The sequence below is a fragment of the Rhizopus microsporus genome (genome assembly GCF_002708625.1).
Source record: "Rhizopus microsporus ATCC 52813 unplaced genomic scaffold scaffold_26, whole genome shotgun sequence".
In the NCBI taxonomy this organism is placed as follows: domain Eukaryota; kingdom Fungi; phylum Mucoromycota; class Mucoromycetes; order Mucorales; family Rhizopodaceae; genus Rhizopus; species Rhizopus microsporus.
The window spans coordinates 115,499-132,536 of NW_019671941.1; the positions used below are offsets into that span (position 1 = coordinate 115,499).

The 17,038-nt window shown below is 36.7% G+C and overlaps 9 protein-coding genes across 9 annotated transcripts; 3 read left to right on the forward strand and 6 right to left on the reverse strand.

Annotated features, from left to right (window-relative positions):
- Nucleotides 1-129: 129 nt before the first annotated feature.
- On the reverse strand, nucleotides 130-1,700 carry RHIMIDRAFT_270089 (uncharacterized protein). The gene is made up of 5 exons (XM_023612171.1): nucleotides 1,480-1,700; nucleotides 1,065-1,420; nucleotides 360-1,010; nucleotides 225-298; nucleotides 130-161 (listed from the first exon to the last, which is right to left on the reverse strand). The coding sequence occupies exons 2-3, from the start codon at nucleotides 1,359-1,361 to the stop codon at nucleotides 501-503; spliced, it is 807 nt and encodes a 268-aa protein (XP_023461874.1). The 5' UTR covers nucleotides 1,362-1,420; nucleotides 1,480-1,700; the 3' UTR covers nucleotides 130-161; nucleotides 225-298; nucleotides 360-500.
- A 67-nt stretch (nucleotides 1,701-1,767) lies between these two features.
- Nucleotides 1,768-4,509, reverse strand: RHIMIDRAFT_241904 (uncharacterized protein; the record flags this gene model as incomplete). The annotated part of the gene is made up of 4 exons (XM_023609672.1): nucleotides 1,768-2,500; nucleotides 2,549-3,238; nucleotides 3,301-3,624; nucleotides 3,686-4,509. The coding sequence occupies 4 exons, from the start codon at nucleotides 4,507-4,509 to the stop codon at nucleotides 1,768-1,770; spliced, it is 2,571 nt and encodes an 856-aa protein (XP_023461875.1).
- A 93-nt stretch (nucleotides 4,510-4,602) lies between these two features.
- Nucleotides 4,603-6,283, reverse strand: RHIMIDRAFT_208303 (aspartate kinase; the record flags this gene model as incomplete). Its single annotated transcript, XM_023607046.1, has 4 exons — nucleotides 4,603-5,510; nucleotides 5,563-5,704; nucleotides 5,755-6,121; nucleotides 6,171-6,283. The coding sequence occupies 4 exons, from the start codon at nucleotides 6,281-6,283 to the stop codon at nucleotides 4,603-4,605; spliced, it is 1,530 nt and encodes a 509-aa protein (XP_023461876.1).
- Nucleotides 6,284-6,318: 35 nt separating this feature from the next.
- Nucleotides 6,319-7,516, reverse strand: RHIMIDRAFT_270109 (C/H/G cyclin). The gene is made up of 5 exons (XM_023612172.1): nucleotides 7,385-7,516; nucleotides 7,229-7,335; nucleotides 7,087-7,171; nucleotides 6,906-7,030; nucleotides 6,319-6,856 (listed from the first exon to the last, which is right to left on the reverse strand). Exons 1-5 carry the CDS (start codon nucleotides 7,414-7,416, stop codon nucleotides 6,405-6,407), a joined length of 801 nt encoding a protein of 266 aa, XP_023461877.1. The 5' UTR covers nucleotides 7,417-7,516; the 3' UTR covers nucleotides 6,319-6,404.
- An 863-nt stretch (nucleotides 7,517-8,379) lies between these two features.
- On the forward strand, nucleotides 8,380-10,392 carry RHIMIDRAFT_247995 (GRAM-domain-containing protein; the record flags this gene model as incomplete). The annotated part of the gene is made up of 6 exons (XM_023610468.1): nucleotides 8,380-8,611; nucleotides 8,672-8,775; nucleotides 8,843-8,938; nucleotides 9,005-9,464; nucleotides 9,514-9,825; nucleotides 9,887-10,392. The coding sequence occupies 6 exons, from the start codon at nucleotides 8,380-8,382 to the stop codon at nucleotides 10,390-10,392; spliced, it is 1,710 nt and encodes a 569-aa protein (XP_023461878.1).
- A 308-nt stretch (nucleotides 10,393-10,700) lies between these two features.
- Nucleotides 10,701-12,174, forward strand: RHIMIDRAFT_247996 (homoserine O-acetyltransferase; the record flags this gene model as incomplete). The annotated part of the gene is made up of 3 exons (XM_023610469.1): nucleotides 10,701-11,228; nucleotides 11,284-11,466; nucleotides 11,518-12,174. 3 exons carry the CDS (start codon nucleotides 10,701-10,703, stop codon nucleotides 12,172-12,174), a joined length of 1,368 nt encoding a protein of 455 aa, XP_023461879.1.
- Nucleotides 12,175-12,179: 5 nt separating this feature from the next.
- On the reverse strand, nucleotides 12,180-13,425 carry RHIMIDRAFT_78816 (GTP cyclohydrolase I). The gene is made up of 7 exons (XM_023615697.1): nucleotides 13,165-13,425; nucleotides 12,909-13,103; nucleotides 12,798-12,827; nucleotides 12,587-12,746; nucleotides 12,422-12,535; nucleotides 12,335-12,344; nucleotides 12,180-12,281 (listed from the first exon to the last, which is right to left on the reverse strand). Exons 1-7 carry the CDS (start codon nucleotides 13,247-13,249, stop codon nucleotides 12,186-12,188), a joined length of 690 nt encoding a protein of 229 aa, XP_023461880.1. The 5' UTR covers nucleotides 13,250-13,425; the 3' UTR covers nucleotides 12,180-12,185.
- A 1,118-nt stretch (nucleotides 13,426-14,543) lies between these two features.
- Nucleotides 14,544-15,457, forward strand: RHIMIDRAFT_241910 (uncharacterized protein; the record flags this gene model as incomplete). The annotated part of the gene is made up of 2 exons (XM_023609673.1): nucleotides 14,544-14,635; nucleotides 14,695-15,457. The coding sequence occupies 2 exons, from the start codon at nucleotides 14,544-14,546 to the stop codon at nucleotides 15,455-15,457; spliced, it is 855 nt and encodes a 284-aa protein (XP_023461881.1).
- Nucleotides 15,458-15,515: 58 nt separating this feature from the next.
- Nucleotides 15,516-15,950, reverse strand: RHIMIDRAFT_208411 (uncharacterized protein; the record flags this gene model as incomplete). The annotated part of the gene is made up of 2 exons (XM_023607055.1): nucleotides 15,516-15,776; nucleotides 15,837-15,950. The coding sequence occupies 2 exons, from the start codon at nucleotides 15,948-15,950 to the stop codon at nucleotides 15,516-15,518; spliced, it is 375 nt and encodes a 124-aa protein (XP_023461882.1).
- Nucleotides 15,951-17,038: the final 1,088 nt, after the last annotated feature.

Here is a 17,038-nt window from a genome sequence, read left to right on the forward strand (position 1 = left end):
CTGATAACATAATCCAATCAGAATCATGGAAAAAAGAAGTAGCGAAATCAGCGCAAATTGCTCCAATCCTGTTACATGTAACTATATAAACCCAACTTTTTCTCCCTCTTTTTTTTTTTTTTTCTTTTTATTGCTTATAAATTATATCTAAAAAAATGGCTGTAATGAAAAGATGATCACGCGTCTAGTTTTATATGAAAGCTAATACCACTTCTTTTTATTAGACATATGTTTTCAATGTTGAAATGTCTTGTTCTGGCTGTTCTGGCGCTGTCGAAAGAGCCTTAAATAGATTAGGTAATAATAACAATAAAGAGAGGAGGGAATGAAAAAGAGAATAACAATTATACATATATAGGCGTTGAAAGTGTCAAGACTGATTTAGAAAAGCAAGAAGTAGTTGTTGTTAGTGAGCGTCCGATTGAAGAAGTATTAGCTACTATCCAAAAGACTGGTAAAACTGTCTCTGTCAAAAACTAATATTGTGATTTAAATAAAATTTATGAACCGCTCCAAAATATTGTTATCTCGCCGTCTGCAGGACCAGAGACGACGCTGTCTGTTGGTTTTGAAGAAGGTGAAGAAGCCTTGTTTTTGTCATCAAAGGGGTCCTCTTTTTCTGGTTTAAGCGTCTTTTTAAAGGATGCACTTCGAGTCACTCCATCTTGTATCTTGACTGTATCCACGCGCATAATTTGAGGTTTAGCTCGTACCACCTGGGTTGCTTGAACGACCGTGGCCGTACGAGGTTGCTCTAGGTTAGAATCGGTCGATGTTCGTCTGCTGACACCACCTAAATAACTTTGAGTCATTATACTGTTTCCTGTTGATAAATGGTGATCATCGAATGGATTTTCAGCGTTACCGTTTTGCCATTGACTTGATGCAACGCTTGTAAATGTTGAGACGCTTGCATGTCGTCCGTCATCCAAGTCAAGTATTGAACTTTGTGCACGAGAAGCTGTTGGCGGTACAAATGCGACTGGTATAACTCCTGACATAACTTTGGACTAGATATATAAAGTTAGATTTTAAATAATGTAAAAAGGATATATATGATTTACATTTCTATTATATTGCATCTCTTCTTCTTGTCGAGGAGTAATTGATCTCTTACTGTGGTTATTTACAATAGCTTTCTTCAGTCCAAGTGGTATCTTGTTTTTCTTTCGTCTGTATCTGATCAATAAAAATCCTGCAATGCCTAATAAAGCACCACCACCGACTAGACCGCCAACGAGACCACCAATGAGACCGGCATTGGAAGAGTTGTTTGAGCCATTCGAATTGTCTGATGAGGGCAAACCTAATACTTGAGGTGGCATACACTTTGGGTCAGGACAAACACCCTGGCTTGTCATTGTTCCTACGACACACACGTAGCCATTGGAACAACTTGGTGAACAACTCTTCACACAGCCTTTAATTTATATAAAAATGAATACAAGAGAGAACAAAATAAGATTTTTTTTTGTTTACTTTGTGCATGGATTGAATTAAACAATAATAAAAGTAAGAATGAAAATAATATGAGCCATTTCATTCTATTCAACTATATTTTTTTTAAAAAAAAGAGAGAGTATATTTTTTTTTTGTTCCCTTCTTTTTGGTTGTTCTCTTTTTGCTGTTGTTGCCACAACAGGAAAAAAAAAGGGGGAGGAGTAAAAAGAAAAAAAAAGCAATTAAAAAGACTATTAAACAAGTGTGACAAAAAATTTAAAATTGCAACAATTAAAGTAACCAGGCAACCAATTCCCCTCTTTATTTTTATGACATGTTGTGTTTTATAAACATCTCCCACTCGTTCCAAGTAGTCGCACTAGGCACATCCCATAGTGGAATATCTGATTTTAAGCTAGATATATCCAATTGCTGCTGTACCAAATTATCTGTCATGGTAAACAGATGATTCAGTTCATCTGTATTCATATTTTCACTTATAAGTTGCTGTGATTCTATATTTGGATATCTATCACCAGGACCCTCTGGTTGATGAATATTCTCCATAGTTCTTATTGACGACTTCATTTCATCGTCGTTTTGTTGATATGATTCGGGTGTTTTTGGCTTATCCATCATATTTGATTTTCTCAGGTCTACCGTGCTTAAAGAGAAATTCCACATATCTTCAGGTCGAGTGCTGTTGAACGCAGGGTTACACACAATAGAAGCAAGAGACTGTGGTACGTTGCTTTGATGTTCAGTTTCTGGTGAGCTGTTACTAGAAGGCGTGATCATAATCAACTCTTGCTGTGTAGAGCTTTCTGATTCTGATGATCGACTTTCATAACCAAAAGATTCAGTGCATGCTTCGAAAATGGATACATGATAAGAAGTCGCCACGGAAACCAATATCCTCATTGTTCGTGTACGACATAGTTGAGGATCTTTTCTATACATTTCCATACATCGGTCTAGATTCTCTCTTCCTTGAGCCTTCAAACATTCATTCTCCCCTCGTATATTGTGCAGAAAGATAATAGCAGCTTGAAAGAGACAACTATGATCATATAAATAAAATGGTTTAACGATGCTACACCAAACTTACTAAACAGCCAAGTTCCAAGGTGCATTCGCTAATGAACAATTGTCGACAGATAAAGCAGCGTTTATTAAACTGTTGGCAGCTGATGTGCAGATACCAAGTGCTTTAAATGCCAGCTCTTTGTTTTCTGCTGCTGTCGATATAAATGGTCTGTATATGAAAATGATGACAGTATAGTATGCTAACTGCATCAAGCTGTATTGAGGTGCGTGGTGCTTATCATGAACGGAAAACATCTCTTTCGGTAGCGATTGTCTCCACATGTGCAAATTTTGTTCCATGCAGTTGACAAACTCCACGCTTCGGTTACGTTTGTTGAGAGTAGAGTATTGACCAATGAGAACTTGGCCTAGGATATGTGTAAGAGTGACGAGATAACTAAAATGATTATAGACAGGTAAACGCTGTTGTAGAGCAGCATCTGCTTCGACAAGGAGAATAGGTGTAATTTCTGATCTGGTACGTGCAACTTTTGTTTCTAATTCGTATGGTGTAGGAAGTACGACATCAAAATCATCGTCAATGATAGATAATGGTCTCCCAAGCTGTGCACCAATCCATCTGTCAACAAAATAGCATGTATACCAAATTCGTCTTCGAAGTTCGATCTCATAGGGAGGTATCTTCCATTGAGAACAGTCAATGTGGAGTCCCAAATCCTGAGCTAATCGTATCGCTAATCCAGCAATGATCCTATAGATGAAGAAAATTAATTGCGATCGACAGGAGAAACAATGTAGATTTTGGCTATTTACCAGTGACCTGTGTCTTCATCATCAACTTCTTGATCGTCTATGACATGGCTGGTAAGAACCAGTAGAGACTGCACTGTGCTGACATAGGGTCTTTTATAAACAATGCCCAATATTTGGAAAGCCTTCTCTTTCAAACATTCTTTTATCTGAACCATGTCACTCTCGGCCATTTCGCTTTCCTTTGGAGTGAATAATTGGGAACCTACATACGCAATAGCATATAGTAAATACTCGTCAGGAGCAGAGGGATTTTGAAAGTAGTATTGTTCCAAAAATTCAACCTTGTTGATCAGTGGACCATAAATATGAACTTGAGTAAAGTATCTACGCCGAGTGGTTTAGTATCAGAGAGGTATACCTCTGTGTGGTTATTAAGTCGTCCTACAGATATACAAATAGATCGAGTAACTCTGGTGTCATCAAAGGTACATCCTCGAATAGCTTTATTCTGGATGGAAGAGGCCCTTTCACGACATTGATTTGTTGAGGCTGATATATCTCTTCTGATTTTACGATAACATGCTCCTCTTCATCATCATTGACTTTTTGTATAAACCAGGAAGGTTCGCTTTTGAAATGAAGTTTTTTGTTTCGAAATAGCACGTTCTTTTCTAAAAGATGTATACCGGCACTAGCTCCGAAATATCGTGTACGCTGATAATCTTTAATGGTTAACCCACTCATTTGCTGTTCAACTGCATCCATATCGGGAGACTTTTGAAACAATTGCTCACAAGCAGTTTGACCAGGATATTTTCTATCTTGAAGGTGTTTATGTTGAATACATTTTGAATCATCCCCATTATTACCAGAGCGCTCCTCTTCTTCTTCTTCGTATTCTTCGTACTCCTCGTCTTCTTCTTCTTCTTGATTATTAGTAATATCATAGTCATCTATTCCAATCGTCTTTCCGTCTCCCTTTTTTTTGTTTAGATTAACCAATAAACTCTCCATACGCTTCAATCTATTCTCCAATAGTTCCACATAACTTCCACCTGCTGGCCCTCTCTTTTTTCGTTCTGTCAGAAAAAGGCAATTGACATTGGCAGCTCGACACTTTGAACAAGGACGATTCGTATCGCCATCACAACGAGTCTTTTTGCGTCGACAGTAATCGCAGCTTCGTTTCGCTCGTCTACGTTTAATCTTTTTGAAATCAAGTGTTGCCGGTGCTGTATAGTTTTTGATGGCGGGAGCGATCGGAATCATGGTTTTGGAAAAGAAAAAAGAGATACAAGCGCCGAGACGAAAGCAACATTGTGAAGGTTTTATAATTCGGATAAATTACGGTTCCGGCTTTTTTTATTTTAATTCTAAGGAAGATAAGACCAGCTTACTGTGTTTGCTCAACAACTGATCATGAATGACGTTCATAGCGGTGACTGCACTTCGTTCATCAATAACACAAGATATATTAATTTCCGATGAGCCTTGAGAGATCATTTCTATATTCACACCAGCAGAGGCCAAGGTACTGAACATCATACCAGCAATACCTACTAAATTCTTCATTTGTTTTCCAACAAGAGAAAGAATAGCCAAATCCTTGATGACGTCCACTCTACCAAATTCTCTTAGATCCTTGATAACACGATCCAAGTCTTTATCCAAGTTTTCTTCTCCAAGCGCCATGGACACATGGACCTCGGACGTAGAGATAAGATCTACAATGACACCGTATCGGTCAAGAGTGGAGAAGATTTTCGCAAAAAAGCCATGACTGACGCTCTTGCGATTTGAATGAATATTGAGTACGATAACATGGTCCTTGATAGTAACAGCTGTGGGGTATTTGCGAGACAAGTCAATAGAGTATCCGTTCTCCGCCAACACTTGTGGTGATTGTGGCGTATGTGTACCGTCTCTGCTATTGGCATTGTCTGTGGGGAAAATGATGGTACCTTCACCTCTGGGGTTTTCGACATTCTTGATACGAATGGGAATGCGTGCCCGGATGACTTGTTCCATAGTAAAGGGATGAATAACTTCTGATCCGTAATAGGTTAATTCGGAAGCTTCTTCCGGAGTAATGATTGGCAGTAATCTGGCAGACTTGACCTTGCGAGGATCGGCTGTAAAGATGCCGTCGACTTCTTTCCAAATTTGAAGTTCTTCAGCCCCAAGACCAACTGCTGTCAAGGCAGCACATAGATCAGTGTAACCACGTCCTACGGTAGTTAACAGACTTCCAGGGACAATACCAAAGAAACCTTTGAACAGATTAATATTTTTTTAAAAAAAAAAAACATTTCTGTCGCTTACCTGTTACTACAGGAACCCTATTTTCGCACTGCTTTACTGCATCTGCCATTCTCTGCGCTAGATAATCGTAAAATGATTGGTCTAATCTTTCAAAGTCTCTATCAATAATATTTTCCAGGGAAACAAACTGAGCATCAACGTCCTACACAAAAAAATGAATAAAAAAATATAAACGACTGAACAAATCATTACCCTATCCTGTAATACAGCAGCAACAATTCTACAAGATAACTTTTCACCCACACCAATGATGACATCTTTAGATCGAGGAGATATTTCATCAATGATTTCAGCAGCTTCCAAAAACGATTTTAACTTTTCACAATCATTTCTGATGTCTTGTTCCAAGTGAGTACGAATGGCGTCATCACGGATCATTTCAGCTGCTACTGCGAGATGATCGTCTAATATATCTTGGACAATATTTAGATACTCTTTAGATCCTGGTTTTATAGCATCATTGGCTGCTCGAATCAATCGATTGGTTGTACCCGTTGCTTTGCTTTCTCCACTTCTTGCAGAACATACAACGACTACTCTATGTTGCTTTACATATTCTCTATATCCTGGGGTCAATCATTGATGTTAGACTTTACATTGGCACTTACTTTATAACATCATTTGCAATATTATCTAAAAATTTGCCGACACTTGTTCCTCCAAACTTTTGAACAACCCAAGGAGAATCTGAATTATTTCTATATGTAAATGAACGAACCATGTTGTATAAAGAAAGAAAGAAGAAAAGAAAAAAAAGGGGGATCAAATAACTTTTTTTTTTTTGAATGAGTCAAATTGACTACTACTACTGCTACACCCTTGAAAATACAGGTCCGCTTATCTTATCCAGTAATCGATGGTTTATTTCGAAATTCTTTATAAAGTAATAAAGCTTTGTCTTCTTTCCAGTCAGACCAAATATCATAAACTGAAAAGATTTCTTGAGTTATTTCTATTATGGCATTGATATCCACATTAAGATCTGCAAACCATTGCTTCATGTCTCTCTCTGTCATATCTGTATGATGATGCTGATTCAGGACGATAGTTATATAAATAGCTGATAATGCGATAAGATGAGGCGGATAGAGTAAGCAGACATCTGTCTTGTAAGAGTCATTGACAATAAACCATGCATACTGCATCCCTGATTCCTTCATCCCCAATTCATGACAAATCTGTGTTAAACTTCTGTAGGGGTGCCACACTATCAGATAAAACTCTAGTTCTTCTAATAGATAAAATTCAAACTCTGCTACTTTGGAGCTGTCATAGGGGAATCCATTGAATTCGGCTAATGGAAAACATGTGTAAACTATGATCAATCCATCATATGTCCTTACCTTGAAATGCATGCCTCGCTTCTTGTGTTACCATTTTAATATGTACAGGACACTCTTCTATCTTGGTTGCTAAATATACACATGTCACCAAGACAAGTAAAGGATCTGTTGATCTTAGGCTATTGCTATTTATACCATTTCATTGATTTAGTTTATGCTACCTTTGTCAACTATATCTTACTTTATATAAAATCGTTTGAAATAAACATTGGCTGTAGCAATCACTTGCTGCCTTAGTTGAAGTCTCTTGGCTAGCTTTTGAATTACTACATAGAAAAAAGTGTTAATGTATTATGTAAAAAATAGAGAGAGAGTAACAGTACAATGACAAAACCAGATTCGTAGTTTCACATAATCAGCTTCAGATAGATATTTCAAGTCCTCTTCTCTACTTGTTGCTAAAGCCCAACGATCCTGAATCCAGTGATTTCTAAAAACATATTAATCATTAAAATAAAGGTCCAATATTGCGGCTTTACTGTTGAGTTGAAGCCCAGTAATTAGCTGCCATTAAGCAGAAAAGAAAGAAGAAAAAAATAGTGGAAAATTGAACAGGGCGGCTATTCAATTGAAATGTTATGCTTCTCAAATGGGTGCCTATAAATAACATACAAGTGGCTCTTGTTTTTTCTGACAGGGACACGCATGTGTAAAAAAAAAAAAAAGAGAAAACTAGCGAGCCTGTGAGATTAGGTAATTTGTATCCAGTTGTCTTTTTGTTCTTTCTAGATATGCGCATTTTGGCTGTAGGACCTGTCTAGCTTAATAAAGCTTACACTTTATTCACAAATTATTCGCACATTGATAAAAAAAAAAAATGATAATTTCAGACAATTATAACAATTTTTTCAGTTACGTATTATTCATAAGTGCTGATCACATCTTTTTTTTTCTCAAAATGACAGAATTCATTGCCTTTTTAATAGTAAAGAAAGGATTGATAATCAACTAGTGTAATTGTTATTGATCTTGTAATGTGTGCGAATAATTTATGAAAAAAAGTGTATTATATTCATGGAGTAAATCTACCTGATCTTTCTTTCTGATGACATTGCAATGTAGACAATGGCGACAACTATTGCTTACTCATTTCATTTTGTTTTTTGAAATGGAAGGTTAATCTTTCAAACAAACATAAATAGGGGATAAAATATTATGCCAAGAAATCCATTTTATTTTGCATAATATGTACTGATTGGGACTGCGAGCATTTATAATGAAAAACACACTTTATGGTCAAGAGTTGCTGGTATGTTACAAGAGGATAAAAGGACTCATATTTAAATATGAAGAAAAGGAAAAAAAAAAAAAGGCACCGCATAAGCACATGATCTATTTATGGAATATGAAAACTCCATTATTTCTCCTTTCTTTTTTTCTTCTTTTCTTTCTTCTATTGATTCATCGTAACTCCCCCCTTCCTGTCCTTTTAACCTGTGTATAATCTGCTCTTATGGACAACTCAGTGACCGATATGAATCGATCTTTACCCAACTTACAACCGTGTTCTACCAACTCGACCGAGACGTCAACCGAGTCGATTGAAGAAAATAAAACGCTGGTCGCCCAAAGATCATTTCCGAACTTGAGATTAAAGAATAAAAGATCAATTGGAGATGATATATCAAAATATGCAAATGAAAAAAGAAACCATGACTTTCACGTATTATTTAGAAGTATACCAGGAGAGGAAAGATTGATTGAAGGTATGCGTTTTTAAAATATATAAATATCAAAATAAGGAGTTTATTCACATAAATAAATAGATTATGGTTGTGCGCTTCAAAAGGAGATCCTACTTCAAGGTCGGATGTATATATCACAAAATCATATTTGTTTTAATGCAAATATATTTGGTTGGATAACCAATGTAAAAAAAAAAAAAAAAAACATAAACAAAAATATAAACAGTTTATATTCATTCTTCTATACTTTAGTTGGTCATTGCCTTTACTGAAATTGAATATATCGAAAAGAGGTCAACAGCTATCTTTATACCCAATGCTATACTGATATCAACTGCAGATGCAAAGGTAAATAATGACAGATATAAAAACAAAAAAAATAACCGTGACACATTTTCATTGACGTTATATTAGTATTTTTTTGGTTCCTTTTTATCTCGTGATCATGCCTATGACCAAATGATGGAACTGTGGAAACAATCGCGTCAATCAACCACAGAAGATGAAGATGACACAGCTTATACTAGCTCATCTTCTTTTGATCAAGATAGATCCCTTTTAAATCAATCCACTATGGATGAGAGACAGATATCATTAGCCTCCTTACCTGCTCAATCTAACGTTAAAGTCACTGAATCGATCAGACGTAGAGCCATGTCGGAGGCACAAGTAGCCGCAAGGCCTAACCTACAAAACTTTGGTATGCAACAGATAAAAGAAAAGACGACGTGTGATTGCAGTAAAAACGAGCAACACTTTCCAACCGTTGTCATGGATAACGTATACGACAACACAACCATTGAGACATTATATCACTTATTGTACAGTAGTACCTTTATGCATCAATTCTTAACGCAAGTAGAAAAAAGCACGGGTAAGGCATGACAGCTCAAGTGAGCTCACGTGTACTCATTTTTTTAAAGAGGTCTGTATTGGTCAGTGGACCAAAGTAGAAGAGTGTGAAGGCATTGAATATACAAGAAAATCATCCTATATCAAGTATCTGGGCGGAACCATTGGACCCAAGTCAACGAAATGCTATTTGAAAGAAGACATGATACATCTTGACACGACCAACTATATTTCGCAGTTAACAGTCACCCAAACTCCTGATGTGCCTTCTGGAAGCTCATTTCACGTCAAGACTCGTACGTGTATTTCATATGCCGGTCATTGTCAAGTACGAGTGCTGGTTACTGTGCTTGTTGAATTCACAAAATCATCGTGGCTAAAATGTAAGTTACATATACTGTATAAACTCTCTATATTAATCGCTTTTTTTTTTATCAACGACAGCTACTATCGAAAAGGCTTCTATAGATGGTCAACAAAACTTTTACAAAAGCTTAGATGTGGCTATACGCAAATACTTGGATCAACATCAAGATAATCATCATAAAAGAAAAAGAAATCATCGACACAAATCATCTCACAAGCCATCGAATACAATTATGCCAAGTCATCAAAAGCAGACATCAATACAGATACCAAATTGGATCTTTAATATAAAACCAGCTCAAATTGTGATATTTTGCATGACCATGATGATATTCACAAACATTTATATCGCAACAAAGATATCCAAGGTTGATAAAAGACTTGGACATCTCTACAGCCAAGACAGTGACAGTTGGACTCATCCAATCCCAGGAGGTGAAGAGAATGATTGGTTATTATTATCCAAGCATAAGCTAGATCAGCAAATGGTTGAACTTGATAAAATGATCAAGAGAGCAAGCAAAGATATCCATCAAATAACCAAAACTGCTCGATATCAACGAGACAGATTATTCCCCCAATAAAATCTCGTTATTTCAAATCGCGTCATATCTCCCTCTCTTACTAATACATGCACAAAGGGTCATTTTTCCCTTTCCTCTCTCTTTTTCTTTACTATCCTTCTTTATGAGATATCTATATCAGCTTAATAGATCATTCAAACTCAATAGAGCCATTCTTCCAAATTTATTATCTGTAAAATGTATGGCAATGATATAATCTTTTTGGTTGCAACCTTGTATAATAACACTTCTTGTTAGATATTCATACCAAAAACAATGCTGTCAAAAGTCAGCATTATCCCGTAGCTTCATGTCCATCCAATCCTCCTATGGACTTTCCTTGTATAGATAAACTAAACACTCGTACAGCTGAATTAGATAATGGCCCAGAACCAAGTTATGATAAAATAGTGACAGGCTACGAAAAGTTTGAGTATCCTCATCCATTCTTACTCGATCACGGTGGCATCCTTCCCAATTTCGAGATTGCCTATGAAACATGGGGTCAACTGAATGAAAAGAGAGATAATGCAATTTTGATTCACACCGGTCTGTCTGCCTCCTCACACGCAAAGTCGCATCCAAAGAACACAAGCCCTGGCTGGTGGGAAAACTTTATAGGCCCTGGCTCATATGTTGATACCAACAAATTCTTTGTTATCTGTACCAACGTTATCGGTGGCTGTTATGGCTCAACAGGCCCAAGCGCGATCGATCCTGCAGATGGTGAGCGTTATGCTACTCGCTTTCCTATTATTACCATATTTGACATGGTCAGAGCTCAATTTAAGTTGCTGGATCATTTAGGTATAGACAAACTACATGCAAGTGTAGGAAGTAGTATGGGTGGCATGCAGGTAAGAAAAAGATACACTATTGTATCTACGCCTTGCTTAATTCATTACCAAACAGTCTATTGCAGCTGCAAAATTATTTCCAGACAGAGTGAATCGTCTCGTTTCCATTTCAGCCTGCGCTCGTTCTCATCCTTACTCCATTGCCCTTCGTCATACGCAAAGACAGGTATTGATGGCAGATCCAAACTGGAATAAGGGTTTCTACTATAAAGGTATTCCGCCTCATGTTGGCATGAAGGTAAATAATACTCCAAGTTGTATACATACGTGAACTCAATATAGAACATAGCTTGCACGCGAAATTGCCACTATTAGTTACCGATCTGGCCCTGAATGGGAACTTCGCTTTGGTCGTAAAAGAGCGAATGAGCATCAGACACCAGCGCTATGTCCTGACTTCTTGATTGAAACCTATCTTGATCATCAAGGAGAAAAGTTTTGTTTGCAATATGACCCCAATTCGCTCCTTTATATCTCAAAAGCCATGGATATTTTTGACATGTCTCAGTCACAGTTTAAAAAGCTACAAGATCAACGAAGAGGGAATACCCCCAAGTTTGAACAGGTGCTGCAGAGATCCAGTGGAGGTGACAGCCGCCAGCTGGCCGAGGCATGTCGTTCAGTGGTAGGAAGTGAGTACACTGCGCTGGAAGGTCAAAAGAGGGAGGCGGTAGACCCCCATCCCGATCCGATCAGGACAGACCTGGTAGAAGGAATGAAGGATATCCATATGCCAGCTTTAGTCTTGGGTGTGCAATCGGACATCCTATTCCCCGTATGGCAGCAGAAAGAGATTGCAGAGTGCCTTCGTGAAGGCGGAAACAAGCATGTGACTTATTATGAATTGGATGCAATGTATGGCCATGACACATTCTTAATTGACCGTGTTAGTGTAGGCGGCGCTATCAAGGGTCATTTAGAGTTACTTGACAGGGATCTTGTATAAATGTGTATTTATTATCGCTTAATTAAACTAAGGAACTCTTCTCTTGTTCTTGGATTGCTTCTAAATACTCCCAACATACAGCTCGTAATGGTTGAGCTACCAGGTTTCTATAGCAACGTTATTAGCCTCTATATAAAATGATTTCTGTTCATTGTGTTACCTGGACCCCTCTATTGTTATTTAATGAGAAAAAGGGTGGGAAATGAGTAAAATATTCCCACATTATGTCTGCTTATATCCTACTTACCGTGAACACATACACAGATGTGAGCATTCCATGACAACTGCCACTCCTTGAGGCTGTAAAATATCCATCAATGCAGTAGCGACTTGCTTTGTCATTCTTTCTTGTACTTGTAATCTAAAGAAAAAACTGTTAATATCCCTTTTTCTCCACATATTTTATCCTAACCTTCTAGCAAACATTTCGGCGATACGTGCTAGCTTACTTAAGCCAACTACACGACGGTTTGGAATATATGCAATATGAATCTTGCCCATGAATGGTACCATATGGTGTTCACATAATGAAAACACATCTACATCCTTTACCAATACCATTTCATCATGATCTATATTTTTTGACATGAGTCATACTGTCATTGTATTCTATAATCCCTCACCTTCTTCAAATACAGCTTCATTCACAACATCTATATTTAAAAAGGAAAAGAGAGAAAGAGAGATGAGTACTCTATCATAATGACATATACATATATAGCGCATATATCAACCTCGGATATTTTGTTCATAGCCTTTTGTAAAGAACATCAATGCCTTTGCATATCTATCTGGAGTCTTCAACAATCCTTCTCGTTCAGGATCTTCACCGATGCATTCCAGTATAATCTTTACAGCATCTGCAATCTTGTTTTCCCTTTCTACTCTCTCTTCGGCTGTTTCGTCCCTTCTTTTCTTTGCTCCTAAACCTGACCGCAAAATCCTGTCAGATCATCCCCCATGGATACTTTTTAATCCCATATACTTTACTTGGCCAGCTCATGCCATCTACTTCTACAGCAGTAGTAGCTTTATCTGTGATTCTATTAATCTCTTGTTTGGATAAGCCTGTCATATGCTTGTATGGTCTATTTTGTTTAAAGAAAAAAAAGAGATGCCAAAAAAGATGGGTTTTATGGCTTCCATGGAAGAGTGACTGTAAATCTCAAAATATAGTCATTTTATTGGGTAATCTTGCATCGAAAACTTGAGTGTAACAAAGGTAATTGGTCCAATGAAATGATCTTCAATAGATTCCTTTGACAACGAAAACAATGCCTTTTAGACAATTGGAAGAAAATATATACATTATTTGCTCCTTATCTTCTATTTAAAAAGGGGGGGGGATATGTATTGCTTTCTGACTGCATCATGTTACAACTGATAGAATTTCTCTTTTAGGATTTCTAAAGTCAGTTAGACCCAATTGTAGTAATATGCAGCTTAAGGAGTTTGCCTTTCATTATCAGAAAGATTTTACAAGAAATCATGATCACGATGTATATATCCTAACTGTACTATGGCGCAAGCCCATTACCCTGCGTGATAATAGACTCTATATCGTACTGTTATCTTTACCAGGACTGCGTTGCAATAAATGTTCTTTTTCTTATTACACATTATACTATCGATAGCCATACTTTGCCAAATCAAAAAAAAGGGGGACCATAGCTATTCATATCCTTACAATGGTTGTCAATCTGACAAGTTTGGAAAATAAAAGAGGAAAAGAAAAAAGCTTGAAATGCTTTTCTGAAGGAATTGCCACTTGCTCTGTTGCCTACAAAGCTTTATCTTCAAAGCGTTACCAGGTTGTATGAAACCTGGTATGGTTATTGAGAATAAAAATAAATTTCGAAGTGAGATGTTACTTCACTTTACTTCACTTTGCTTCAACTTTATTAATGCCATTGGATGAGACCAGATACCGCTAGTGTTAAGGGGGAAACGTTTGTTGCACAATGTCAAAGGTGTACCCTGAGCAGGATGACTTCAACGACCCCATTTGCTTATGTTCTGATCATTTCCTAATTCGTATATGAGATAAACTGACGAATAGACATTACTATTTATAGTTCCCGATGATCTCATTGACAACAATAGCGTTAATAATGAAGAAAGAATAAGGGTAGAAGAAGAACAAAACATAAATGGGAGGAATATTGGGAGAGTGATAGAAATCAGAAAAAGGGGGGAAGAACATTGCAGTCGAGTGATGGAATCAGTCACAAAGCAGAAAAAAGGAAAGACAGATAGGAAAATGCCTGAAGAAGTGTCTAGTTTTATATAAAAAGGGGATATATTAACACATGCTCACCCATTACCCATTTTCTCCTTCTTTTTCTTTCGCTTATTTTTATTTAAACTGAATGCTGATACTTGGTTTGCCTAGTGAAATCCAATTCATTATTATATCTTATATTAAACAAGATAACCACCTTGATCTAGCACCACTCGCACAGTAAGTTAATATTCCCCCCTCCATCTCAGCAATTCTTTGATATTAATCGAAATATAAAGAACATGCACATATTATAACAAGCTATTATCTGATAAGTTCAATTGGAAACATACAATAAAACTAGTTCAGACCGATGATAATGCACAACAATATCAGCTTGACTATCTGATGCTTGCAGTGAATCGACAGTCCAGTATGAACTATAATCAACTATCATCCATAGCGATCAATGATAAACAATTGGCAAGACTGACATTAAACATTCTCAAGAAATCAAGTCGAAACTTAAAAGTCATTCAAGTATGCTTACCCTTTGAACTTCATGCAGAATTATACCAGACTCTCTCTTGCTTAGATACACAACTGATCCATTTATCGATACGTGACTCAACATGTGAATATAAGCGTGCCCTCAACAACGTCAAATCATGCCTATTACCTTTAATTCAATCTCAATCTACTCTACAGACCCTTGATATCCCATCATTTCCTTCACATGAACTTTGCTATCAGCACTATCGCTTCCCAAAATTGAAATCACTTACGATAGCTTTGAACCATGACGTTATCTGGTCCCAATTTAAGAACATGTTTCCAAATCTGATTGAGTTAACATTTATTATTACCCATCTAAGCCAACTTACACTTGTTAAATCATTATTATCTGATGTCTCTTTATTTCCCTGGTTCAAGCGATTATCAATAGTCAGTCACGAACCTCTTAAACAGCACGTATCAAAAGAAGAACTAAAGTCGAGTTTACTACAACTAGAAGGCTTACGCAGAATAACCGCTGGCTGGGATATTATTGCACTATCGTAAACCTCTTTTCTCCTTCTTTTATTTATTTATATATATATACTTCTACTCTCCTAATAAATTAAGATCTTCCTTCATAAAACTTTTCTAAAAAGGTTGTAGGCTTAGCTGGTGCTTCTTCCTTTGCAAAATAGTTCATGATGTGGTTGGTTTGTTTCCAAACATTCATAATTTCCTGATATTCCATTTCTCCTTTGGCATATAAAATGTCACAAACTTGAAGATTTTCAACAAAGCGATGTCTTTCAAACTCTTCACGAATTTTGGCTCTAACAGCTGAAGTGGGCAGGTTGAGTTCGTGAATCTTCATCATATCAGGTACCTATCATTATTATTATTATTATGTTAATTAAAAGATTTAAATGACATCAAGATAATTTACTGATTTTTGAAATCTTCTATAAAGCGCAATAGCACGGCTTCTAGCTTCATTAGAAGACTTTGCAGAAGCAGTAGTTACTGCAAGATTAGCAACACCAAAGACGGCAGAACTCATTATGTACAAAAGTGTAAAATAATAAAAAAAATTAGAACCCCAGGCTGTCCTCTGTCTTCTCATGTGCACGTCCTTATTGCACCCCATGAACGTTTGATTGGCTAAGAAATAGATGACGTTGATTCCCAACAGCACTCACTTAAATCACCCTAGAATTTTTTGATTGGATAAGATAATGATGATATTAGTTGAAGGAAGCCGCTTCTTCTTTGTTCTAGAATAAAATCATATAAGACGGTAAATACTCAAAAAAAAAAAGCAAAAACAAAAGGTTATATATTATTAACGTAAAATCAACACATACTTATGGCTGCAATTACTGTATTTTTATTAATTATTGACGTTAATTTATAAAGTTATTTACGTAAAAAGACGACAAAGAAAAATACGTTTGAATAAAACGACATCATGTCAAAAGAGAGAGAGAGATAATGAGTATATGTAGAAAAAGAGAGAAAAAGTAAGCTAGTATTAGAGCATATATCCCAATATTAGTTTTACTTACCACCAAGGTGCATTCTGGGGAGGGTAGCGGTAACTACCCAGGAGAAGTTTAAACAAAAAAAAAAGGGAACGGAGGACACAGAGAACCCAGGGCGTCAGGAGAGACTACTGGGGAACGTTCCAGATACACGCCAGAGAGCAAAGAGGGCGGGACAAGCGAGTCAGAGCAAGGACCATGAGGACAGGCTAGTTTTGATTGGCGAATCTTTGAACACTCAGAGGGACACTTGATAACTGCTGTAAAGAAGCAAAAAAAGGTCTCAATTAAAATGGGTTTTTATATGTTTTTCTTTCAAACAAGTTTCAGGATCGAGTACCTAAGACAAAGAAATCATGTCAAATAGAAGCAATCTGCTTCGTGACCATTCAAGAATATACATTGCCAAATATGACTACATGTTCTTCTGATTTCATGGAAGAACCGAATAAAGAATTTAAACTTTTACAAAGAGACTAAAGAGGGGCTATTTCTAATATTAAGTTAATTTCAACTCCAAGACAGCCCACCTGTTAATATTACTGTCAAATGAGATAGTGAGCCATATTCTTTTTGTATTTGTTATTACTCTGATAACATTACAACG